General features: G+C 34.8%; 1 protein-coding gene across 5 annotated transcripts in view; it reads right to left on the reverse strand.

The window, feature by feature from the left end:
- LOC105465328 (leucine rich repeat transmembrane neuronal 4) overlaps window positions 1–17,493 on the reverse strand; it is a 780,577-nt gene that overhangs the window by 711,800 nt on the left and 51,284 nt on the right. The window contains exon 3 of one of the 5 annotated variants that reach the window (XM_011713737.3): window positions 810–5,064. The exons of the other annotated variants lie outside the window; for them this stretch is intronic. Within the exon in view, the coding sequence (XP_011712039.1) occupies window positions 4,921–5,064 (144 nt within the window). The 3' untranslated portion in view covers window positions 810–4,920. Of the gene's footprint in view, window positions 1–809; window positions 5,065–17,493 lie in introns of those variants that run through there. 5 annotated transcript variants of the gene reach the window in all.

The raw sequence follows: 17,493 nt of genomic DNA on the forward strand, positions 1-17,493 counted from the left end.
TAAAGTAATGTTATATTTTCCATTTTTTACTTGTCAATATTTCAAATTGTTTTGCTTTTGATATTTCTGTGGTATTTCTTTTGGGTATATCTTTCATAAAAAGCACATTGTTAAATTGTCTTACTATAAATTGTTTAATCAATTCACATTTATTTTCATAGCCTTTAATTTATACTTTCATAATAGTATTTAATTTTTTATTTTTCCTTGTTTTGTTTTCTTACCCCCATTTTCTGTTATACTGGCCAAATTTTTGTAATATTTCTATTTTCTAGAGCAATTTTTTTTCTGGTTCACCTAGTTAGCATCTGCTTACCTCTCAGATGTCAATTCGAAGTTTCTTTGAATACCCCACACAACAGATTCCACCTCTCACCTTACTACCTCCTCTCATAACACCAGACACTTTCTTTTAAAGCCCCTATTATAGTTTAGAATTATATATTTGTTTGATTGTAATAGGATACTGGAACTTGTAATTGGTCAATTATTCTATAATGTCTATTAAAGCAGAAATTCATAAAGAAATGTAAATAATATTTTTTTAATTTTAACATAAACCTGTAAATGTAGTTTTGCTTATTCTTTAATGAACACCTGTATTTTAATTCCTAAAAGAGGAACAAGAACTTCTGCACCCTAGCCAGGGAATCTGAGAGAAGAATCTGCTTTTTCAGTACTTTTACCCAATCATTTAAAGTTGTGACAGTCACACCTAATGCTACATAGCAATGATTGTTAGTGACTTTTCTTTACTGCATTTTTTATAGCATTCAAGTTAGTTTTCATCGAATAAACACTTCTCAAAGTTTATTTCATATTTAATTGAATTACAACAATACAAAACAACCATAACATAGAAACAGATTTACAAACGAACTCAACAGACTCAGGTTTAGCGTAAATCCCCACTGGCTGCCGTGTACATTCTTGGTGGATATTGACAAGCAATGAACCGCTACTGTTCAGAGTACTATGGACATAATCCAGTAAATGTCACAGAAAGAAAAAGGTTTTTTTCATTTGCTTTTTGGTTTTATATCTTGCTAGTCATTTAACTTGAGAAAGTATAGACGAACTAGTTCATTTAGTAACTTTACTCAATAATGTATCATTGGCATGTAGGTAAATATTTAACATATAAATGATGCCTAATAAATATGTGTTGATGAATATGAGTTTTCTTCTTTCTTTTTAATCTAAAAGCCCTCTGCTTTTTTTTTTTTTTTTTTTTTTTTTTTTTTTTTGCCAAGCGCGGTGGCTGTCACCTGTAATCTCAGCACTTAGGGAGGCTGAGGCAGGCAGGCAGATTACTGAATGTTAGGCATTTGAGACCACCCTGGCCAACATGGTGAAACTCAAGTCTCTACGAAAACCATAAAAATTAGCCAGGTGTGGTGGCACACACCTGTAATCTCAGCTACTCAGGAGGCTGAGACAGGAGAATCTCTTGACCCTGAGACCCTGAGAGGCAGAGGTTGCAGTGAGCTGAGATAGCACCACTGCACTCCACCCTGGGTGACAGAGCGAGACTCTGTCTCTAAATAAATAAATAAATAAATGCCACAGGACATTTAAATGAATGTCCTGAAATTTCATGCAAGCTTGAACATAGAGACCATAGAGACTATCGTATTATTTTCAAAATATTTTTCAAATATTGTGATTTTTATACTAATTTGTAAAAGTACCTCGATGTCTATTTCAAAATCAAAATATGAGAGAACAGTACTCAAGATCAGTTATCAGTATTTTTTTCCAATATATTTGACCCCTTTTTGCCATGGTAACCTAGTTGATCCACCTGAAATCCAAGTGGCTCCATATGACAGGGTTTTCCGTGCAGTCTTCTTTAAAATAAGCTTGCCTCCAACATACCACATACTTCCAGCCTAAGGAGGGGTACATATACCTCTCACTCTTCATTTTATTTTCATACCCTCTTTTCCTATTCTTCTCAAACCTCTTCTCTTCTCTCCCTCCTCCTGCACCTCTCTCACCATTACCTCTATGCTACTGGTCACTCTCTCTCATTTATTTACTACATGGCTCTGTGTTCTGTCCTCATCCTTCATCTGTCCAATACCCTGCCTCTTAGTTCCTAGATCCCCTACACCCCAAATTCCTTTTTTATCACTTCACATTAGCCTTCTACATGCATAGCCATATCTTCCAATAGAAGTTGCTCTTCCGATAAAATCTTCATTTGGAACAGCCCACTCTCCCAATATCACTCTCCACCATTCCAGAATACTAACTTTTATGGCCTCTCTCCTAAACTCCTTTGCCAGTAATCCTCTGGTTTTTATCCATTTTTCCTTATTCATTACCTGTTTCATGACTCCACTTCTTTTCTAGATTGATGTAGACTTTCTGTAACTAGTGTGCACTCCTTGTCAACATGCATAAATCCCTCCATGTCACCTACCTTGAGCTCTTTAATCAAAATTCCAAAATGAATTTTACCCAATCAGTGAGACATTGCTACAGAAAATCACAAATCCCTACTGACTAAATTCAGTTTATGCTTGTGATCATAAATTTCAAATGGACACTCATTTAATCCATAAATTCCTGATGCAGTCTACTGTTTACTATTTACTATGCTACCCTAAAAATTCTCTGAAAGTTTTACTATTTTCCCCCAAGTCGTATATTCAACTAATGATGTTTTCTAATATTTCATAGAAAAATGATTTAAAAAAGAATTGGTTTTATTTTCCTTTTATCAAATATTTCTACTGACTTCTTTCCACAAATAATTTGCATTCTCAAACTAAAGTAGGCTAACTGTCCATGCTTATAACTGAAGCCTGCCTGTCCCTTTGAAATACAGTTTCTATTCCTTTTGACTCATTCATTGACCTCACTCTTGAATTTATCCTCATTCTCTCCAACATCCTCATTCTCTCTTCATTGTATTACTCCCATCTACCAATGTTTTAATGTAGTTTATCTCACATTAAAATCTCTCTTGACCTTGTGCCTTACATCTCCAATAGCTTGCTTTTCAGTTGTCTTTCGGAACATCTTTCACCTCTCTACTCTTGAAAGCATTCTTAGGAGGTCACCAATCACCTCTTCTTGCCATATCCATGGTATGTAGCCTGATCTTATCTTATTCTGTCATTCTCAACATTTATCACAGTTATTTACAGCCTTCTACTGAAATACTTCCTTCTCTAATTTTCTGTAACACCATCCTTCATTTTCCCTCATCTTCCAACTCTTCATTTCTTTGAATACATTCTGTATATATAAAATAAACATAAATAATATATAATACATTTCAATTGTTATACATATATATAAAATGTGATTTTTATACTAATTTGTAAAAGTACCTCAATGTCTATTTCAAAATCAAAATATGAGAGAACAGTACTCAAGATCAGTTATCAGTAACTTTTTCCAATATATTTGACCCCTTTATATATATATATATATATTTCAGCTGGAACTGTGATATATAGTTTTATCTATAGATATAGTTATATATCTATAGATATATAGCTATATCACAAGGTGGAATTCTTTGACAAGCCTTTGCTTCTCTTCTCTTGGTGATTTTTTCTCAGTGATTTTTAAAAATACTATTTATAGGCTCATTAATTTTAAAATCATGTCCCCAATCCTAATCATTCCCCAGAGTTATAATGGCATCTTAAACTTAACAAAGCCATGTCAGTACACTTTATTTCCCCCTGTCACCACAAAATCTGTTTTTATCTCAGATTTTTATCTCTCAGTAAATGAGAGTTGGATAGGCTTAAAGTCATTCTTGATTGCTTTCTTTCCCTCATTGCCTCCATCTCCAAACAGGTGTATCTAAATACTCCTCAAGACCTCGTATATATCTGTACATAATTTAATTCTCTATCTACAACTCTAACCCCATTGCCTTCACTTCTTAGCTGGGCTACAAGAGAACTTTCACATCAACATTCCTGCCTTCATTTATTTTCCATGCAACAGTCAGAATAATATTTTCATAGACAAATTACATTATATATCTATCCTACTTGAAAACATTCCAATAGTTTTCCACTGCCATTTACAAAAAAGAAAATGTAATGCTGTATCTGGTACTATAAAACATAATGTAATCTTCCTATTGTTCACTTTATAAATCTCTGATGTCCTCTTATACCTTTCTCCTCTTCTGTCTTCCCTCTGCACTGCAACTATACAATTTGGTTCTGTCCCTCCATCATGCCTACCTTACTCCTAAATTAATGCCTTGACCTTTTTGGTTCCTTTCTTTAGAACAGCCTTCCAAATATCATCACCTGGCACCTTCTCATCATCATGCCTCAGCTCAAAGGTCACTTGGTAAGAGATGCCTTCCTGGATCACCCTGCCCTGCTGCCACAGTTTTATTTTAGAGAGTTCACTCTGGCTTCAGCGCAGACAATGGATTTAGAGAAAGGAAGTCAGGCTAGAGGCAGGGAGCCCAAATTGGATGGCAGTTAAAATTATCCAGGTGAGGGTACTGCCAAATTGCTCACAGGGAGCACTGGTTTCAATCCGTAGATTGACTCTTCCTTTTTCAAAAACCTAGTTCTTGCATATGTCCAATATTTTTTTTATCCCTCGGAGTACAGACAGTCAATAATTATTTTTCAGGTTTGGGATTTGAGGTGGGATCTATCAGATTAGATGTTAATCTCTGTTCAAATATTTCAGGATCAGACAAAAGAATAAATAACAAGTTTTAGAGTTCCTCTAGTTTCACTTGCCAGCATGGAGTAACAAGGGATCTATAGCCAGAAAGAGCAGAGACATAGCGTTTCACCTTTCTGCCAAGTCGTTTCTTTTTGTATTTCTCAGAGCAGCAGGCATTAGCTGGGTCAGTGGCACTCTTTAGAGCTGGCACCACTCTCTTCATTTGGAGCCAGTTGTAGCACTGCCTTGTTTTATTTAAAAAGCCATACTTGCCAATGTAACCTGGGAAGCAGCACTGTGGCAGGTTGTCCCATGGAATTGACTCCAGTGTTTGGTATAAATCTGGGGGAATAATGAAATCCATTTGCACTTTCCATCAACTGCCCTTGGCTCCGGCTTCTGCTGGTGCAAAATAAAGTATGTTAGTGAGATCTTATAGTACAGTTTCCACGCCTTGTATCTAGGCAGGTTTATTCCTTCCTTGCAAAGGTTCAGTGGATGGCTGACTGTCATTTCATCATGTCCATTGTTACAGTTTATTCTGTAGAAATTTGTCAATATTTTCCAAATTTGAGTGGCATCCTAGATTTTAATATTGTTAGGGATTGTCATTGTATTATTTCTGTCATTTCAGTGGAAATTCAAAAATGAGGCAGAAAGTTTAAATATGTGAGCTCTGATTGCCATATTACATACACATGCAACCGATGTTGCAGTACCATACCCACAGGTTTGTGAAATCATGCCCTTTGTTTCTTTCTCTGCTTCTGATACCATATTGTCTTCTCTGTGGATTTTTAAAATGTTTATACTAACTGTATGGAAAGTCTTACTTTAAAAAACCTGAAATATATCACAATCTGTTATTTATATTTATTCAAAAAGTTCTGGCCTTCATTTTTGTCCAAAATAATAACAATAAAAAACAGTAAAATTAAAAGCTCCACTCTATAAAATGCCTGAAGGTACTATTATTTATCGTCTCAAAAGTTTGACTTTATCTTCACCTCATTCCTGGGAGAAATGTGCCAGGATTTTACTTAACTTTTGTCATTGTGCTATTAAGCTATGGATCACTTCAGGGGCAGTAAAATTGAAGCATCATTTTATTTTATTTTTTTGAATGTCAGATAAGTTGATTATTTCAGGTGTACCTGACACTCAACACATTAAAATAAGAATTATTTTCTGTGTTTAAATAATTATATAAACAGTTTATGTTAAACATATTTAATGTCAAACCCAGGTGAAGCCCCTAAGAAATAAATTTCAGTAAAATAGGAGACAGAGAAATGAGTTATTTTTTCATGACTCACATTATAAGCTTCATACTTTTAGTGTATAAACTGGTTTTAGCAAAAATAAATAAATAAATAAATAAATAAATAAATAAATAAATATCTCCCCAATAAAGCAAACGTACAGACAAACAAACACCTTACCATCAAACTGGGGCTTTTGAATAATCATTTATGCTGATGAAGTTTTGAATGCTCATGAGCTAATCATGCCTTTTAGCAATGAGCTTCTGCCTCTTACTATGTTTAGACACATGCTTCTTATTACAATGCCATTTCATCAAATCCCAATCTATTCTATGATCATGATAAAAATGATAATCTTCAAATTACTACGTTTCTCTTTCCACTTGAGTGAACTAATTGAAAGAATTCCATGTCTGCATTCACCACGGATACCCAGAGGAATACAAGAAAACACATGTGAAACTGAAAGAATGCCTAAATAACTGGATAGCTGCTGATCAATATACATTTTTGTATGTGTTTAATATGCTTAGTGTTCTGACTCCCTGAATATCCCCCATATATTCAAGCAACCTAGGCTGCTTCTCATACCAGAGACAAGTGTAATTTCTTTTTGATTTATTTTTAAACATATTAACTGCATTTTATTATGTGGAAGGAATATGACTGCCAGACTAAGACAAGGCTGAATTTGCACACTTCTTGGCCATATAACTTTGGTTAAGTTACTTCACTACTATGAGCTTTCTGTTAGCAGTAAGAGAGAAGTCATTATAGCTACTGGTCTGAAGAGGAAGAAAATAAATAATATTTGCATGTTCATTTGGCCCAGGCAAGAATAAAGAAACTTCCCCAGGTAGTTTATTTTCTGAGGTCATTTTAGTAAGTCCTGACAACCATAAAAAATGAACTTAAAATGATGATCTTTGTGGTTCATTGATGAAAATAATTATTCACATACAATAAGTTAATTAATTATGAAGTACATTTTTTGAAATGATGCATTGTCTTAAATATATGCTGCTTGGAAAATGATAATATTTTAAGTGTTTGATTTGCTAGTTAGACAATGCATTTTGCATTTCTTAGAGCTACTGGTTCTCTGTTACTAAGTTTTAAAACAAAAGGTAAGGACCAGTATAAAAGCCACATAAAAAGTTTGCATTGCCCTCACCCCAGCTGAGCAGTAACTTCGAATAAGGCAGTTGCATGTTAGTCATCTGGTGTGACACTAGGAATTGCAACCCATGTCCCTTGCCCCAAGCCTGACTTTTTTAAAACTAATATTTACCCCCATTAGAAATAAAATATAGACTACATTTTAAAGATCTTGAAAATTATACAATAAGTAATTAACAGAAAATTTAAACCTAGAGGCAATCATTTTAAATTGACTTTTTGATGTACTTAAATTTTCTTTAAAATTCTTTAAAATGTCAGTAAATGTCAGTATATTTTTATATACAGACATTTACACACACAGTGAGAGAGAGAGAGAAAGAAAGAGAAAAAGAGTTCTATCTGCTGACCTTGAAGTCTTTTCCTCTGACTCAAATATATATTTATTTTATAAAACATGAAAATATATGGGGACAGATTATGAATCTCCTGCAGATAGCCATTGCTACTGTGGATTTTGCTTTCTGGTCATTGTACATACCCTCAACTGCAGAGAAATTTATTCAAACTCAGTACTTGCCAGCAGCCCCAATATTTGAATTTCCCTGGTTTTGCTCATTTGAGTGCTGGTTAAATATCTTGGATTTCTCACTGGATACACACATCTTCCTGCCATGGAAGAGATTACAAACTTCCAGTGCCATATGGACTGAAATGTTAAAATACCCATTCCCTACCTCTAATTACTTCTATGCAATAAAATAGAAATATAGCACAAAACTGTAATCATAAGGAATAGCATATTTTCAATAATGACTATTTTTGAGATTTTCAAAATAACAAATACCAAGCTTTTTTTCAGAAAGAAGAAAATTACACACATGCTCCTCTTTTGCTGTGGACTTAAGCAACTTCTTCACAGTTAATTCAATTCGTTCTGAGGATTTGGGAACATTGTAGACTTTTTCTGAGCATGCCCTGCTCTGGCTGATTTTGTTCTCTTGCCCTGGGAATACTGAATTACACGGAGCAACCAACAGAAAGAATTTTCAATCAATTGTCTCAAAAGGCTGACTGAACTGCTATTTCTTTCTCCTATTGTTGGCGTTGTCTGCTTTCTTTTAGCAAAAACTGGTTGTTTTGCTCTTTCTGTGTGTATTCATTAACATTAGTCAGTCCATAACACTTGAGCATTGAAATAAAATGGTATCTGGAATTCACTCCTCTGTGAATGCAAACTGAGAACAACTGAAGAGTCTTTTTTTTTTTTTTAATCCTAGTTATCTACTCATTTAAACTAGCAGCAGAATTGACACTTTCTTCAGAAAGTCTGACTTAAATGCCTCATATACTTTGTTCCCACAATATTCCATACAAAACTCTTACTATGCCCTATTGTAACGGTCAGTTTGCCTGTTGTCTTTTTCACAGTATTGAGAAAGCCATGATGTGAGCTCTGAAGTATTCACGATTTCATTTCCAGTAGATGGTGAAATATCTGACAGAAAGAATTAGCCATTATCAAAATATAACCAAATCTTTCAAGGGAATTATTATTGTTGCTAACAAAAGGCAATTAGTCCAGATATATGGATAGTCTTCCATCACATAGGAATTACTGTGGCTTAGCATTTTTCTCTCTAATAGGAATTTGAACAAGCTCAGTAAAAAATAACAACAAGGATTACTTGGAGACCAGCATTCTCTTCACACTTCCTGACCCAGGCCCTAATCTCACTTCTGGCTATCACCAATCAGTTAATACACCTCCTGCTATGAAATAAGGAAACCTTAAAAGGAAATGTCCTAACATATGGAAATTCACCACTGGCTCACCAGGAAAAAAAAATAAAAAATAAAAACAGGTGGCAGGAAGAACTACCAACAGCTCTCTTTTTGATATTTATGCTGTTGCTGGATTCACAGATGATGAAATACTCCCAAGCAAAGGCTTTTAAATGGAAACAAAGTAGGTCTTGCATCCGCCCTAATTAGCAATCAGCATAAGGAAAAATAAAATCACAAATTGCCTACCTGTGCAGAAATCAATGCACATATGGCTTTTAAGATTTTGAGACTAGGGCAACCTCCTTATTTTAAGGAAGCATTCTAGAACAGTGTGCATGTGTGTGTCTGTGTGTGTAGGGGGGTGGGGGTCAAATATTATGAAAGTTACACAGAAGAAATGACTAAAGAACTAGGGAGAATTATTAATGCCAGATTAACTATTTGATTATATCGATTTAGTAAATGTAGTATGCCTTGATTACCAGTGGAAATGCATTCTGAGAAATATATTATTAAGTGATTTTGTCATTGTGTGAACATAATAGAGTGACTTACACCAACCTAGATAATATAACCTACTGCACACCTAGGCTGTATGGTATAGCCTATTGCTTCAAGGCTACAAAACTGCACAGTATGTTACTGTACGAAACACCAAAGGCAATTTTAACACAATGGTAAGCATTTGTGTACCTAAAATTACAATATTATAATCTTACGGGACCACAGTTGTATATGTGGCCCATCATTGATGAAAGCATTGTTATGTGGCACATGATTGTAAATAACAAAACCCTTTCTTTTAATGTCAAGGTATTTTCATGAATATGCTGTACATTGAAAATCTCAAATATTATACCTCCACATAAATATTCTTTTTAATCAATAAATCAAAATTTCCCACATGTTCATAATTATTCAATTCAAAATAGCTTGCAGATACTCACATTGCAACACGACTCTATGGAACATATTTATAGTTTCTAAGTGCATTTTTACAATTGTAATTATCCTCCAAAAAACCCACTAGAGAATAGCAACCATCTTTTCTATACATAATAGGCCATCATATATTTTACACTTCTAAAAGTGATGCTGAGATTGTGTTTTTCTCATTCACAGACCTTGCTACATTCCTCCTAGTTCAACCCTCTTTTTACAAGTAGAATATGAATAATGAAAGTGATGTACATATTTTATCATAGTTGCACTGCAACAGCAGCTGTAGTGATATATTGAATAGTGTTAGCATAGTTGGGAATTGTACACTTCCTCTGTACACCACATGGGGGGTGGCAGTATACAGTATAGAATGTTAAGAAATATTACCAGTGCACAATTATACAACAGCTCCTTCCATGCTTATTAGTAAATAGTAGATAGTCAGCAATTTTTTGAGTAAATTGATGAATCGATGAATACAAAGTTATACAATAAATACTACTGGTAAATGGTGAATGTTTCTTACAGAAGATGAAATTGCAACTGGGCCTGATGGACTAGTAGGACCATTGGGTAATTGAGATAAATTCTAATTTTGAAGGACAGACAAGGAAAATGACCTGGATGCAGGCTGATGCAGAACCTAGGAAGGGAAGAGTGCACATGCCAGTTACAGTTATCACATGAGGTAAGAACAGTGAAGAATCAGCAAGACCATCTGTGCCACAGTAACATGACCCTGGAATGCAAGTTTAGGTTAACAATGAAATCACTTTCTATAGATTTTTAAATAAATAAATAAGGACTCATATTTGGCTTGCGACAGTACTGTCTAATAGAAAGCTAATGTGAATCACACATATAATTTTACATTTTTAATAGTCACATTAAAATAGAAAAAGTAAAAGTAATGTATATATTTAATTTAATCTAATATTTCTAACATGTTATTTCAGCATGTAATTGATATCAAAATTATTAATGAGCTATTTCTTTTTTTTTTCAAACTAAGTCTTCAAAATCTAGTGCATTTTTTACATGTTCAGCCCATCTTAACTTGGACTGTGCACATTTCAAGGGCTACAGATTCACATGGATGGAACAAGCAGCTCTCAGTTATGAACTGGTCTTAGGAACTTTTTGTTCTTCAGAACTCTCGTGGTGAGGTCTGATATCATGTTGGATAAGTAATATTAACTATCAATTCCTTGATGAGATTGCCTCTCAAAATGTAGCCAATGAACCCTCTGCATCAGAATCATATGAGACACTTAATAAAATAACCCTCTACAAAGGATGACAAAACCAGAACTTCTGGGTTGGGCAATAAAAATCAGCATTGTTTGACAAGCTAACCAGGTGTGTGTTATATAAACTAATGATTGAAAACAGCTCTTTTAAAATATTCTGTTCCAATAAACAAATAACATAAAGACATATAATACACAAAACCATTAATATTTTAGGGTCAAATTGAATCTAATTATTCTTTACCTAGAGATAAAGCATGTTGGAGAACAAAAATTATGGAATACATCATTTTCATAGTCTCAGAGGCTCAAAGTCCCACACTGCAATTTAGTTTTTTTAAATGGTCTTTCTGCCTCCGGTAACATACAGTCTTCACGAACTTTAGAATTGATGTCTGGTATTCATATAATATATAGTATCTATCTATTAAAATCACAACTGAAAAAATAGTAAGTGTTCAACAAATGCTTCACTTATGAATGAATGAAGTATTTCCTTTAGCTTGTTAGTAAACCATGTGAATTGAAATTTCATTCATTCACAAAGTGAACATAATATGTATCTGAGAAGATAGTGTGAAATAAAGGTGGATTATACTTATGGGGTTTTAATTTGACACAACGTTTCCCCACTGTTGTTCATTTTTGCTGTAGGGAGAAAAGTGAATTTATAACATCACAGCTGTTAATAATGTGTTCTAGTCCCTCTCCCAAGGATATCTGCATTTAAAAGCAAACATCAGAAGAGATCTTCTTTAGTCCGTAAGGGAGGTTGCTCTATGGTTGCTATTCTCCCGTGTGAAAATGGTATGGGGAGGCGTGGGGGTCAAGGAAAATTTCCAACAATTTTATAATACAGAGAGGAACCTAAGATTCTCCTACCCACTCAAACTTGGTTCAAACTAATACTTATATAAATAAGAAACACATGTTTCTGCCAAAGGTTTTACCTATCAGTGGTCCTGGAAAGCATTTTCTTCCAGAATACAATGGTTACAAAGTTATGGTTTCTGTTTGGATTTATTTATTGGTTTGAGCAACATTTCTTTGGTTTGCATGGATATTGTGTTCCTGGCCTCTTTACTGATTAAATTCCTATTACAGAAAAATACATACAGGGAGCTGGCAACTAGGTAATGATAAAAGCAGCAGGCTTCTCAAATGCAATATGGACTTTTTTTCCCTTTGCACTTCTGTTTTGCTTAGCGATTATAATCCATTCATAGAGCATAATACTTGTCTAACTCTGGCCCTAAGCAGCCGTGACTCCTTTTATGTAAGGAGAAAATCTTTGTTTTAGAGAGAAACAACAAGTCTTTAACTATGGGATACATTTCTTAGAAACAATAGAATTAAATTCAGATCAGTTCTCAGCAGAGTTTCAATTCTGAACAAAGCTTATCAGAAAGGGGCATATGGGGACAGTAAAGGCTTGTGAATTTAATTGGATGGAGGTGAAAAGAACTCTGTTTCTGCAGAATTCTGATTTCTAAAAGACCCTAAATTAATTACTTCAGGGGAGTCCGAATTAAATCGATCGTGGCTACCACTAAGCAAGAAAAATAAAATAATGAGAATATCTGGCAGCTGAGTATAAGTCTTTCAAGTTTTGCAGTCTCAAATGTGAGGTTAATGATCTGAGAGAGATCCCTTAATTCAAGGAAGTGAAGGTAGCTGATGCAGTCCACTAGAGTCATTTAATGAACAATTTCATCCATCTACTAGTCCATTTTTAAGACATCTCTTCATTTTATATTATTAACATTTAAGTGATGCTTCTTATACACTGTTTTTCTTTGTCAAAAATGGACAAATTCAGGTATATAAGATGCCAACCCAACAAAATTCCAATTATTTGTTTCTGAAAGAATCTGTCTCCAATAAAATACTTGGTGCTATGATAAAAAATTTCAAACTATAGCAACTTTTTTTTTTTTTTTTTTTTTTTTTTGGACACAGAGCAAGACTGCTGCCAAGGCTGGAATGCAGTGGCATGATATCAGCTTACTGCAACCTCTACCTCCTGGGTTAAATTGATTCTCTTGCCTCAGCCTCCCAAGTAGCTGGGACTACAGATGCCCGCCACCACACCCAGCTAATTTTTGTATCTTAAGTAGAGACAAGGTTTCACCATGTTGGCCAGGCTGGTCTCAAACTCCTGACCTCAAGTGATTCGCCTGCCTCGGCCTCCCAAGTTCTGGGATTGCAAACGTGAGCCACCGTGCCTGCCCTCAAACTATGGCAACTTTTGTTTTCTGTTTGATAAACTCAGTATTGGCACTGAAATTAAATAATTAAATTTCACATGCTAACTTTTTTAAAATAAAACAGGCTGTTTTGTTGTTGTTGTTGTAACCACTTTGATTATTTTGGTTAGGGAGAAGAAGTTGAATATGTGTGGTTAAAAGATGTGTCTCATCCACAGTTCTGACTCTTTTTTTTTTGCCCTCCCACTTGGCCCTAGTAATCAGCACAGTGTTCCTTTATTTACTCATGGATTATCAGTTTGGAATGCCCAATGTGACGAGTGACAGCAAGACTCAGCCCCATCCATGGACAGTTCCACACATGACATCTCTATCATGTAGGACTCAGAAAGGACAAAAGCCATGCAGTTGCTGCTCTGGATTGTTATTCACCAGTGACTATCAAGGATGACTAAAGCCATCTAGTCACTTTTTTTACAGTCTAGATGCTTGGATGAAATTCCACTTCAGATGGCCCAACAGTACACATATTCACTTACACATTTATGAGTGCACATGTGTACATGTAACCTTGAACACTTGTATTCTTAAACATGAAGATAGTAGGAGTAATCTTTTAAGCATATGCTAAGAATAATACATGTTAACATAAAAATAGGCCCAAGCACAGCAGTTTATTAGTTAGACTGAGATTGAGTTCATATATAATGTAACAGTGGCTTTGGACACAATTTAAAATTACATTTTGTTTTAAAAATTATACATTTATAAGAAAAATATGTGAAATATGTGACAGAGTGATCTTAAGTTTGGATGGTAGGGAAAATGACAAGACCTTAAGAGAAGAAACACATTTTTGTGTGCTAAAAAAAACATTGAGTATCAACACTGAAAAAAAAAATTAAAAAATATAGATAAAGGTTATTTATTGATTTGTCTGTTTTCTCCTAGTACTGTTTACTTCTGAGTTATAAAAAGAGGTACTTATATAGTTCTCTATGTCAGCTAAGGGGTAAAAAAGTCATGCCACATGGATTTCTATTTATTTTTGAATTGTTTATTTCATTAGATTTTTTTTTTCTCCAAAGTTTTCATGCTGTTATAAATATCCATCATGGAATATCCTGCCAGTGACGATGATATGGTATGTATTTTATACCCTCCCATCACTTCTTCTCAAAAGAATAGAAACCAAAGAATAGGAAAGTAGCAGAGGATGACTTCTTCATCGAAACCACATTAATTATTTTTATGTTTAGGTATCACTGATAATTTTTTTTCATTTTTCCATTTGTGTCCTCATGTGACAAATATTTATTTTTTCAATATAAGTATGGTAGTATGTTATGTTTGGGGCAGCATGTGAACTAAGAACCATTATTTATTGAGAATTTTATAGCACATCATACACATTTCTTGTCTAGAAGAAGACAAGAATGGGCAAAATGATCATTGTGTTATAGCATGCTAGGAATTCAAGGTTTGCTTCCAGTGTTTTTGAAGTGTTCTCCTATTTATTCTTCAAGTATTGGAAATCTTCAAATACTGAAGTATCTGGGCACCAAGTCCCCATTGTGCTTTGAAGCTAATAGAGCAGACAGACACGTCAAGGGGCAATCCCCATGCAGCATGGTGAATGCCAGCACAGGCCTTGGTACAGAGCACTATGGGGTCATGCTAGTGTTCTTACTCTAGCTTTGGGGACAAACATTCTGATTGGAGGAGTCTAGAGGGCATCACATACTACCCTGGCTCTCTCCCTGCTCTTCTCCTGGTGCCAATGTCCTGGCCAAACTCTCATGATGTGAAGTCTACCCCCACACAGGCCATATCCCTAAGTTCCAAATGGATCCTTTTTCCTTTCTCACATTTGAGCAGCAAAAGACCCCACCTTCAGCCACTGCAGACATGACAGAAAACATCTGCTAAACGGACCCATTCTGAGATCTTAATGTTTTAGAATAACCTCATACGATGTCTGTTTTTGCTACATTTGTACTGAAATGGAAAATGATTCCAGCTCTTCCCTTAGGCATGGCTGAACGATGCCCCATTGGTGCAGATGGAGCCTCAGTCAAGAAGTACGGAAACTGTGCTTTAATACCCAACTTCAGCTAGTTTCTTTAGAGGAAGGATAAAAGACATTGAGGAAATGAATGCAAGAGGGAAAGAGGTTAGCTTATTTCTGCTTAAGCATTTACATTTGGGGAAAGTAGTCAGACTGCAGTGGTGATCTCTAATAACTGCAGAGTATGTCTGGGCAAAGGAAGCAGCAAGGGTTTGCCTCTGAAAGCAGGGGCAATGGGCAACTGCAGCCCACACAGAAGCGTCTTTATTTCACAGAAGGCCACTAATAAACTACTAAAACAGAAGCCTATTTGATGGAGAAAGAGAGAATGTGTTAGGGGGCAGGAAAAAAATCCTACAAAGAATTCGAACTGAAATTTAGTAATAGAGAGCTAATGTACTGAAAAAATAAGCTTGCTGCTAACAGTAAAGACACTGCCAAGAAATAGACGGGAATTAGTGCCAGGTTAACACATAAATCAAAATTTTGCAATTATGCAAATGAGAAAGCCAAAGACTTTATTTCATTTCCATCTGATTCCAGAATAAAGGCCCTAATTTTGATGAATATATAAAAAGATTTTAAGAAAGTGAGATGATGAATTGTGGCAAACTAAAGATATCAATCTCACTCTGGAAAGGGAAGACGATTGAATTTTTTTATATCTGTATAGCATATATATTTAAAACATATATATGAATACATATATTGCTATAATTATGCTTGGTATTATAATTTATACATATTCAAGGGAAACCTTCTTCTTCTATAGTACTTTATACTCTTGATGACATTTTTATACAACTCTTAAGGGCAGATAAGGCAGATCTAATTGTCTCCATTTTTAAGCGATGATGAGTTTAATATGGTAGTTAATTTAAACAAAGACTTCTTATTTATAAAAGTGCAGTTAATCACCATGAATTTATATTTCTGGAAAGTTAATATTATAAACTGCTTTGAAAGGCATGGTTGGGTCAGAGAGGATAAGAAGTGAAAGTCACTCAGGATTTGTATTAGCTCTATAAGGCATAGTTTGTTAGGACTGATATCGAAAAGCAGGGGCATATATTTGGGCTGTGAGGAAAACCATTTCAAAAATGCACAATACTAGGCAAGTAAGCTGTGCCTGTTGTTCAGGATTACATATCATATGACAAGGTAGAATATTTGATTACAAATAGTCTTGCTTTTCCCTTAAGAGCTAAGGATTAAGAGCCATATATCCTAGTTGTTGGCATATGGACAGGCAGATGGATGGACATAAGAATTTTGGAAGGCACACCAAGTTGATGCCAAATACGTTGAAAATTACATAAAACAGAGACCAAATAACACAAAGCAAGTGTTTGAAAGCATAAAATACTTTTGAAAAAGAAGACATAAGAGTGTATTTTTAGAACAACTAAAATACTGAACTACAAGAAGGCATTCATTTGCTACAATGAGAAACACTAAGCAGAAAGGTGAATCAGTTAAGTAAGCATTAGGTCCAAGGATGTTACATCAGGTACTATGAGAAAGTTTAGGTACAATCACAACCTTGATTGTTGACAGCCTGTAAAAATGTACCCTGGTACCACAGGGTGAATTCCGATCAGAATTAATGCTTCATCTGAGTTTTTCATTATAACGTTTGTCTTTAGATTTTGCTTTTGTAGTGAGAGAACACAAAACTACTCTCTGCAGTCTCTAAAACAAAACCCAATGTTTTTTAAATAGACAACATTGCCTTTCCATTTAGATTATATGGATTAGGATACAGCAGAAGCATGCCAGTTTTTTCAAAAATCATAGGAAATTTTGTGGGACTCAATTAATACCAATAAAGTAAGTATAAAGACTTAAGACCACAAGTCATCTAGTAATTTAATTTGCAGGACTCACTATTAGGACCTCTTCTCTCTCAGTGCTTCTTGTTTGGTGATTCTCTCTAGTGTCTTGGCTTTAAACATCCTCCATATGTTGCTGACTTCTGATGTCTATATATCTATGTATCTATATCTAGTTCAGGCCTTTTCCCTAAACTCCAGATGCAATGACTGCCACAGTCTTGACATTTCCACTTGCATTTTAAGTGTGCACCTAAAAACTTGACATACACAAAACCAGATTATTGATTGTTCTTTCCTCTTTAGTTACTCTGTATACAGCCCCTCTTCATTGAAAGCAATTCTGTTCTTCTTGCT

The sequence above is a fragment of the Macaca nemestrina genome, chromosome 13 (assembly GCF_043159975.1).
Source record: "Macaca nemestrina isolate mMacNem1 chromosome 13, mMacNem.hap1, whole genome shotgun sequence".
In the NCBI taxonomy this organism is placed as follows: Eukaryota; Metazoa; Chordata; class Mammalia; order Primates; family Cercopithecidae; genus Macaca; species Macaca nemestrina.